This window comes from Cynoglossus semilaevis, chromosome 12, assembly GCF_000523025.1.
Source record: "Cynoglossus semilaevis isolate Cse_v1.0 chromosome 12, Cse_v1.0, whole genome shotgun sequence".
Lineage (NCBI taxonomy): Eukaryota > Metazoa > Chordata > Actinopteri > Pleuronectiformes > Cynoglossidae > Cynoglossus > Cynoglossus semilaevis.
Window position 1 is genome coordinate 11,175,713 of NC_024318.1, and position 9,641 is coordinate 11,185,353.

General features: G+C 39.2%; 1 protein-coding gene across 5 annotated transcripts in view; it reads right to left on the reverse strand.

The window, feature by feature from the left end:
• Nucleotides 1–9,641, reverse strand: part of dntt (deoxynucleotidyltransferase, terminal) — an 88,744-nt gene that overhangs the window by 38,371 nt on the left and 40,732 nt on the right. For all 5 annotated transcript variants that reach the window (XM_025061204.1, XM_025061201.1, XM_008322143.3 and 2 more), the window contains 5 exons: nt 9,545–9,616; nt 9,235–9,358; nt 7,698–7,830; nt 6,982–6,985; nt 6,183–6,192 (listed from right to left, as the gene is read on the reverse strand). In XM_025061204.1, coding sequence (XP_024916972.1) covers nt 6,183–6,192; nt 6,982–6,985; nt 7,698–7,830; nt 9,235–9,358; nt 9,545–9,616 — 343 coding nt within the window. The remainder of the gene's footprint in view (nt 1–6,182; nt 6,193–6,981; nt 6,986–7,697; nt 7,831–9,234; nt 9,359–9,544; nt 9,617–9,641) is intronic.

A 9,641-nucleotide genomic window follows, 5' to 3' on the forward strand; every position in this document is an offset into this window, starting at 1 on the left:
TTCAGTTAATGACTTTAGACTTAATCTAGCAGTTAGTTATTTTTCCACTGGTTAAGTGTCCTCGCTTCAGTGGTCGCTGCTGTAATGGCCATTAATTCTTACATATTAAAACCATACCAACAAAGCTGTGTTGGCTGAAACCGAATGAAAACTGAATGGATTAAAGACGATTGGAATACATGCAGTTGCAGGATTTAGAAATTATATTTAGTTTATAGAATCACCACGGTCCGGTCATACCTCTGAGCCAATGGAGGCGGTGAAACATATATTTGTATATTCATTAACAAATCGTTTTGGCAAAATAAGGAGGATGACAAAATGTGATGCATAGACCAGGGCAATACTGCAGTTTCACTGTCAATGGGCTTATAGTGGCTTTAATAACTGCAGTATAGATTTAACGGTCTACATTAGCATTTATTTTACTGCAGTTATACTTCAATTGTGTCCTACAACAAACGTATCAAACGGTCGGAGCTCAAGCAGCACGCGTCAGCTGCACCTAGACAAAGGATTTGGGGCAAACTGGAACCATTAGAGTGGAGCCCAAATCCTGCCTCTCAAGAAACCGGAGCTCTGATGTCTTACAACCATCGGTGCGGAACTGGAAAATCCATAAACAAGACACTGAGACGGTAAACTCACGCACAGTGGGAGACCAGTAGAAGTTTGTTTAGCAGCATTGACCACTAACAAGTGTGGAGAGGATCGATATCAGCTCTGTGAACAGCACACGTTGACAGCCGCCGCAGCTGAATGCAAACCTACTCACTTGATTTATTTAAAACTAAATAATGGCTAACATTATAATGAATAGTTTTTAACTATTTAACACCAGCAGCAGAAAAATACATGTTTTTATTTTACTGAATATCAGAATCAAGTTTATTTTGAAAAACATCCAGATTTTTACTTATTAACTGTGTGTCCCTCTCACTTAGTGACCATTTTAAGTAGACTCTCATTGTTAGACTGGCTTCTTGAATAATCGATGAAAGCTGTCGTAGCCCTCTGTTCATGAAAATAACAGGTTTAACAAACGTGTACTTTTCCAAGTCAAATAGAGCCTGTGTAACTTTATATTTCATTCCTCCCACCATCTTCACATCCATCGAGCTCTAAACTAGAAATCTCCTGCCTGCGAAGTAAACCAACCAGCAGTTGGTGTCCTGCCTTGGTTTCTGCTATGAGACTTGTGAAAAGGTCCAACACCAAATCAAAACTTTTTATTTTTTTACAACAACAAATGTAAACTCGAACCAAAGCCTTGACACCTTTGAGTTCCTTAGTTTCCGATCTCTGTTTGTTTTCTCGAACAATAAGTGATCGTTGTGAGAAGCTAACATTAAAGAGACGGAGGGCTGTGCTAATGGCTGATGGGAAAGTTTCAAAGGTCACAGGAAGCAGGAAAGTTTGAAAATAGAGACGTCTTAATAAGAGTCCGTTAATGGCTCATGACGGTGACATGACATATGGAAGACTAACAGGTTCCCTCGGCAGATCGTTCCTCCCCCACAGCCGTTTAATTTGCACGTTGACGGTTTAAAATGTACCTTCCTTCTAAAATGATCAAAAATGTGCATCTCTTTCACTTGTGTTAATAAAGGTGTTTGTAGAGTATATTTATAGGGTATCACCTTCAGTGTGAAGAGGTTGCACCTCTGGTAGGACATAATTTAGTGGCAAATACATCACAGACTTCCACGTGCTGGACGAACCAACGCTCCTGACTGAAAAAACTGAGATTCCGGTGCACTCAAGTCGTTCAGCCCCTGCTGCGATGGCAAAACTGGAACAAAGCACAGGTTTGAATAACAAAGACGATCTGTGTGAATTCTGGGCGTCTCTAATTGGCATTAAAACCGTTCCAATTTCATCAAAATGTAGATTACCATGGGAATCGGTGGTGATTGGAGGAGAAGACGGTGCGGTATTACACTTCGTTCGGAGCTTTTTCTGTCTGCATCAAGCCAGAGCATAATTTAACACCTTTCAGCGAAAATGAGACGACACGGTGTCAGGCACATTCTCCAGTCAAAGATAGTGTTTTTTCTTCATTCCTGCCTCCAATACTTCACCTTCACAACGCTGCTTTTATTTAGCGTTTGCCACCTCGCAAACCTGTCAGCGGGCGATGGGGCCCAGAAGACTCAGGTGAAAATAAGATTTAATAGAATGTGCACATACAGTATTAATAGTTTCAGTGTTTTGTTTCTTTTTTTCCTACTTTCCTATTTATTAACACCGGCTGTGAATTTGGTTACGCTACACTTTTAATGTGTGAGGGGGAAAATGTTGAATTATTAAATGCCTCTGCACAAAGCCTATTAAATATACATGGCTATTTACACATTTGTGCGACATGTATGAATAATACAGATGTGGGAAGTGTTGCCTCAAGTGGAAATTTCACAAAATACCTTTCTTTGCTAAATATGACACGTTTTTAAAGCACTTAAAAGGACACAGAGTGAGGCGGGAAGAAAAAAGGGGGCTTGTCTGAAGCCGCGCGTTCAACATTTCCACTGTACTTACTCAACAACAACAACTGCAACAACAGCTTAAAGAGGCTATTCAAACCAAACAGGAAATGCATTTCACCTCACATCTGCACGAGAATAACCAGAACGTCAGCAGCAATTAAAAATACCTGCAGCACACAACAAAGAGAATCTGTCTGCACCACACTCAGAACAGAGAGGATGAACTGGAAAGACTGAAAAGGGTGTCATCAACAACAGGAGCAGCTGAACTGGGGTCAGATTGGTGTTTTTATAGATTAACCAAAATCTTAACAGAGAGGACAATGACTCAAAATACAGCAGATATTTTAGGCCTGTCATTATTTGCACGTAATAGCGTGAAAAGGAACAGGAAGTCAAAGTAATAACAGGAAGAAGAACGGCACAGAGAACGCAAATAAACAAGAAACAAAAAGCTCTTAAATGTGTAAAAAAAAAAAACAAAAAAAAAAACACCTAAATTGTCAGGAGGACATCTTCAGGTGTACATTGAAGTTGATCGGATAAAAGTTAATTTTAAGTAGCTCTACACTTTAATAATGCAAAAAGTGGGAAATAATTCCTTTCCATAAGAATAATAATTAGTCTCAAAGGGTGGAAGTTCACCTCAAAAGAAACAGGAGCGTGCTCTGAGCCTGAATTCCCTGTTGGAATGAGATGCAGGTTGTTCTCCATGTAAATTAGTTATTGGAGTTTGTTTTTCTCAGTAACAATCGGAGCCAAACTGACAGATTAGTTTTCCACGCTGCCGTTCAGGGTGAAAACAGCGCTCTTAGACTTAACCCCACTTTGGAGGAGTTGATGGCTGACACCAGCGGGCCCTTCATCAGCGTCACTCCCAGTTGTACTCCACTCAATCTGATGTTAAATGAAATACACACGAGTGGCTTCGTACTGGAGTGAATACGGCGCTCCACCGACAGCGGCTGGTGAGAGACATTGCATTTTGAAGCCTAATCTATTTTTAATCCGCCACCATCCCAAAGAAAACAGCTTCAAGGATTGTCACCCGCCTACCACAGCTGTCCTTTCAATATGGATAATGTCAGCAGCATCAACAAATCCCTGCCACGTTGTTGCCTCTGAAGTGGGTGACAGCTGGAGTTTACTGGAGAACGCCAGATTGGTGTTTATTTATTAAACTGTGGGGGGAGAGTTCTATTGTTGGGGATAAAAGATAAGACAGAGCAGAGGTTATCTGTTTAAAGACATATATATTTATATACTCACATATATAAACATGTGTGTGTTTATATACAGTATGTATGTACATATACTGTAAATATAAATACATATACTACATGGATATATATACATTTATATTTATATATATTTATACATATATAAATATATGCATAAATATACCTTCCAGTGGACTGCTGCCCCCGTGACCCGGTAACGGATAAGCCGATGAAAATGGATGGATGGATGGATGTATAAATATATATATGGTATGTATTTCCATTCCCAAAGATGAAGCTACTTAATAAGATGCTGCACGTCATTCGTTAAATTATAGGTAATTAATTTGGGATTTGACAGGAGTTTAGAAGTGAACATTTTCAGATCTGTCACAGTGAAGAAAATGAGTGGGTCATTAGTGCTGCTGCTGGCTATCAGAGCATATGCACTATTTTTGTGTAATAGGCCTCCTCTCCCCCCCCACTTACACCCACCCACACTCCCCATCCTCCACCACCGCTGTGTTCGAGGCACGTCTGGAGAAACGGCTTTCCAGGCAGATAAAGGTAAATTACTTGCTTGCTGACTGACATCGTACAAGTCATCGTTCTTCAATTATAGCCCTGCGTGAATCCATTTAGGTCTCACACAATATTCCCTACGCCTGCATCAAATATGAGATAAAATAAATGGCTGCTTCATCGCCTGGCGTCCGCCATAAAAGCTGTCTCTCAGGCCCTTTACAGTGTGCAGCAGACTCACGGCCTGTAAATCCTGCGCTGCTCCTCCCCGTCATTCTTGATTTTAACTATCCTTTAAGGCGCTAATCTCTTTTCCAGTCACTTTCACCACTTATTCCTCTGGAGGAGCAGTTATTTACCTAATCAAATGTGCAGCTCTGGTTGTCATTTATAGTTTCATGGCATTTTTCCAGTGCCGTATATAATCATCCCTCAATGGACAGATGAAGGAGGGACAGTTCAAATAAAAACTCTGACGTTGATCATGTAAAGTCACTTTTTTCAGACGTTAATCTTGATAAACTTCTGACAATCTGCCTGATTTCTCCTTTTTTTTCATTTTCTTTCACTGACTTTCGTCACTGAAGCCCCCTCACCTCTCCCTGCATTCTGCCACACCCACCTGCCATCCACTGCATACCACGGCTCCTGTATCCTGACTCTTTAGAGCAGATTTGTCAGCATTTTTTTACGTTTTATACCTTATTTCATGTTATTAAAGGATAGGCTAACTTTGGTTTGTCTCCATTTGTTTCTGTCTAAGGGAGCTTTTGCCTATTACTTGATCCTCAAGAATTCTGACAAAATACAGTCTAGTTGTTACATGTCTATTTAATATTCTGACATTTAAGTTATTAAATCATAGAGTTGTAAGTTTTAAATCATTTATCATGTAAAACGTTGAAACGCCGTCCACATCAAATGGCTCATAAATTTTAAAAGAAATTAATGGAAATATTCTCCTTCAGGGTAATACACAGAACAAGTGCCACATGACACAGAGGTGATAGAATCACATGATCAAAGATGCAAAAGTCCAAAAGTCTCTGAGTTAGAGCCAAGTACACCAAAAAATACAAAAAAATAAAATCTTTTGTCAGTGTCTTTAAATATGTTTATTATGTGTCCTGAATTTGACACATAAGCTGACATCAGGAGTTTATCAATATGACCAACACAACACAGTTGGCTGCTGTTATATAACTTGTCTTTATAATATATAATACTGTATATATAATTTCTATAAAACCTAATCTTTAAGTATTTAATATTTAGTTTATTTTTCAATGCCAATGTTTTTTTTTTTATTCTTTCTCCCAGTAATAATTAAACCCAACAGAAGCATATTTTCCATTTTAAATCAGCCATAGTTTTATTGTGTTGGACCAAAGACACAGAGCTGGGGATAGTCGATCATCAATCAAGCCCACTCTCATCGCATTAGGTTAATGGTCTCTTTTATTGTAGTCAAAGAGAAAGATTTTGGTCATTAAGTCATTAGATCCTACACTGCTGGTTCAAGTTAGTGTCAGCCATGGAAGTAACCTTACAACACACCTTTAGACCTCACACACTGCCCTATTTACACCAACCTTTACCACCAATACCACTGCATTAATGACATTTACTGAATAACTATTATAAAAGTGAATGGAACTGGGTTTAAAGAGCTTGGTTAAACACGCAAATATTTCAAGTGTATAATGCTGTTTATACTGCAGGCATATAGCATAATTATATCTTTTTTAATAACCAAAAAGAAGAACAAATAAAAAAAAACACCATCTGACAATCACAGAGAAGTCAATGTATTCTAACTGACTGGATGTACCAGTTATAAATGATTTTTTATCCATTGACAAATATTGAATATCATCCAACAAGAAGCAAATCTAATGTTTCCGAGGAGCTTTTTGATGCTCACAGGCCACAGATTGCAGACCCCTGCATGAGACAAACTCTTTTTTTTTCATTTATCTTAAGCACAGGCTCTTTGGTCATTATATCAAATAGACTGCATTGGAATCTAAGTAGAAACATGTGAAAGTACAGGAACTATCAGGAAGTGCAGAACTGGTTTGAGAAAGTGTCATTTTAATAATAATAATTTATGGAGAGAAAATTAGTTCAGTGCTCTCTTAATTGAAAACTTTGGTGTCAATTTTCCTCTCTGTATTATCGTCCAGAGGATCAAGGTCTTCTTCCATTGAAGGCTGAAGCTAAGAACTACGGGAAAAGTTGTTTCCTTTTCTATAAACCTTCTACAAACAGACATTTCTAGTGTCCTTTCAAAGCCTCACCTTGCAGCTACAACCTACAAAAGCTATAGCCGTGTCTTATTAATGGTCTATGATCCTGCCTTATTCTTATGGGAAAGCCTGCAGGCCAGGTCTCATCGCTCACACTTATTCCTAGTTTATGTATTTGTGGCCATTTTTTTTTCACTCTCTTACCTGTTTGGACAGAGACTAATACTTTAACACTAAGTTTAGAAACGGCTGTTATTATGTCAAATATTAAGGATAAACAGATTAAATACAAGGCAATACGGTGAGTGAGTGGTTAGCTCAATTGCCTTACGTTGACTTCCGACATCCAGCTCCCTGGACAGATGTAGTAGACATAGATGAGTTAGCCCAAATACCAATGCTACACATGAGCCAAAAAATAAAAATAAAAAGTGAATAAATTACTCATATTTTTTTTTCTAGGACAAAAAAAAAGCCCATTTATCGTGATGAAAGATTCATTTCCCCCCTAGTGTACAGTGGTAAATAATTAAATAATTATTCATTCAAAGTTTTCCTCTAATGTTGCTTTTACAATCATAATGATTTTGTATCAAGCCAAAGGAATGTGGATGTGCTTTGGAGTATGAAAAAATTTTAAAAAGTTGGTTGTTCACACAGACAGTAAAAACACCCTGATCTGTGTTGAAGTTCTGTTATCCCTGCTGAGCGGCGAGCGTCTGTCCTCCTCTGCCAGACTGCTCTTTGAATTATTTACTGCACGTGCCACTGGTCGTGGCTGGATTTTTACAACACCACACAGCAGAGTGCCTCATACTAACACAGGCTCAAAGTAAGAGACATTATAAAAAAAGGCCAGCACAGAGAGGCGGTAATGGAAGGAGGCACCAGCTGTGAACAACCAGTCACACTTAGTAAGCTGCTTTATGAGAGCACTCACTGTGCACTTTGAGACCCACAATATAACGCATCTCAGTGCAAAGCGTGAACGACCCGTGCCCTCAAGGTTTCATCTTTTATGATCGATAACAGGGATGGGATGACACCAGGCACGGTTAAATGTCAAATTAATACCATTTATCTGTTAAATGTAACAGCAGCCAGGTACACACACACACACACACACACACACACACTACAAACACAAGTTTAGAAGCAGTGGAAAAACTGTCCTTTTCAACTACCACATCAACACAAAGCAGAGGAGACAAGTCTCGTACCTTCGAAAGCCACCTGTCAGGGTCAGTATGGCGTCGGTGGTGATCTCATGGACAGCTTTGTCAATAATGTTCTCCAGAGCTTGGGCCTCGGCTTTACTGACAGCCCTGGAGATGTCTTCATAATGCAGAAAACCTGCAGGGAAAAGACCACATGGTTATTTGTCTGGCAGTCAACCATCAATCATAGCTGTCAGTTCTGGGGAAGTGGAACTTCGTGGTGAATTAAATGTGTGACGAGCAGCCATATAGGAGCCACTGCAGACAACGTAAAGATCAGACCAATGGCTATTTTAGTTGATTTTCTGCACCTCAGTGTCTCGTTTTAAAATTCAACATAAAAGCGTCAGTTTACAGTTTACTCCTTCAGGACAAATACAAAATTACACCACCATGGTATTTGCCAGTTCTGCAGCCAAAGATGAAAAATGATATGCGTTTTGCAAATCAGTTCACAGAATACAGAGGGAAAATCTATTTTTCATGCCAAAAAAAATCAATTTTTTTTTGTCTGTAATGGAAACTGCACTTGTTCGAATGATGGATGACGGCCGGTTTGACGAAGATGTCTGTCAGCACAATACATTATCTGCAGAGCTCGTAACTGAAGGGAGACCTGTGAGCAGGGTTATAAATGACTCCTCTTTGCAGTGTTGTAACAGTATATGAGCTCAGGAGAGGGGGAAGAAGGAAGTAATAGTGACCAGAAGCAGCTGGGTATTGGTGCTTCCCTTGGAACCACAAACTCATTGTCAACTGTTCCGTCTTGTTAGAATACTCCTGTCATGCTAGTTGTGTGAACTGTGTGTAAAGACGTTGCATCACTAGATAACAGGGACAGACCCAAATTATTGTTCATGTGCTTAAAACTAGTCACTGACAACCAGTGTGCTGTGGGAGGCCATCAGATCCACTTTCACTTAACTGGTCTGAAAATGATATTTTATCTGCTGCTGCGTTTGTCGGTGCGATTGCAACAGGCAGCACAATTAAATACTCCTCCACTAAGTGGCAGCAGAAAGCTATAAAAACTCCTATAGCGTCGGTTTTCAATTCATATCAAAATTGGCGCAAAAATTTCAACTAAACAGGCTCAGGGTTCACATCGAGTGAGTAAAAAGAAACTAGAAAATCATTATATTTAATGACACATACTTCGTGTGACATTTTTGTTTGGTGCAGCACCGTGGGATTTTTCTAATGTAAAATATGAGCCACAGCTCAACAGGCTAGAAAACACTGCCTGTCAAAAGATGTCTCTAAAATAACAAATGAAGTGAATTTCTGTAAGATCAATATTATAATGAAATAACACAATCAAGACAAAGATATTTACAAACATTATTGAAAAAAAATCAAATTATATCACAGTTAGAGTTTCATGTCTGAAAAGAAAAGTAAAGCCTTAAATCAAAAACATCTTGTAGACGGAAAAAAGCTACAGTTGGAGACATCCAGGTCGTCTGGAGATGACGTTTGAGATTCTGCTCTTTGGAAACAAACAAAAAAAGTGGAGCACTTAAACAGAGGAGGTGTGTACCAGTTTGCTGCATCCGGTTTAGCTGAATGCTCGGCTCCGTGAGGATGTCGTTGAGTGAGCGCAGCCCACTGCGGTACCACTTCTCAGCCGTCTTAGGTCCAACCCCGAAAACACTTGTGAACAGCTGGCAGGAAGCAAGGTATGGGAGTAATCAAGGAGACACGTACGAAATGAAAGCCACTTCACATAAGAGATTGGTATTTAAAGATTGTGAGAGATTATTCACAGGAAATGTGGATCTTTTTTTTAACACCAGAACCACAACCACAGGAGAAAGAGGAAGTAGAAACTTTGTTAACTATCTACTGACCTTCAGTGTTTGATACCTCTCATCAGAGTGTAACCAGCCAGCTTGGAATGAATGGCCATATTTAATGATCTCCTGCAAGATGAAAAAAAAAAAAAAA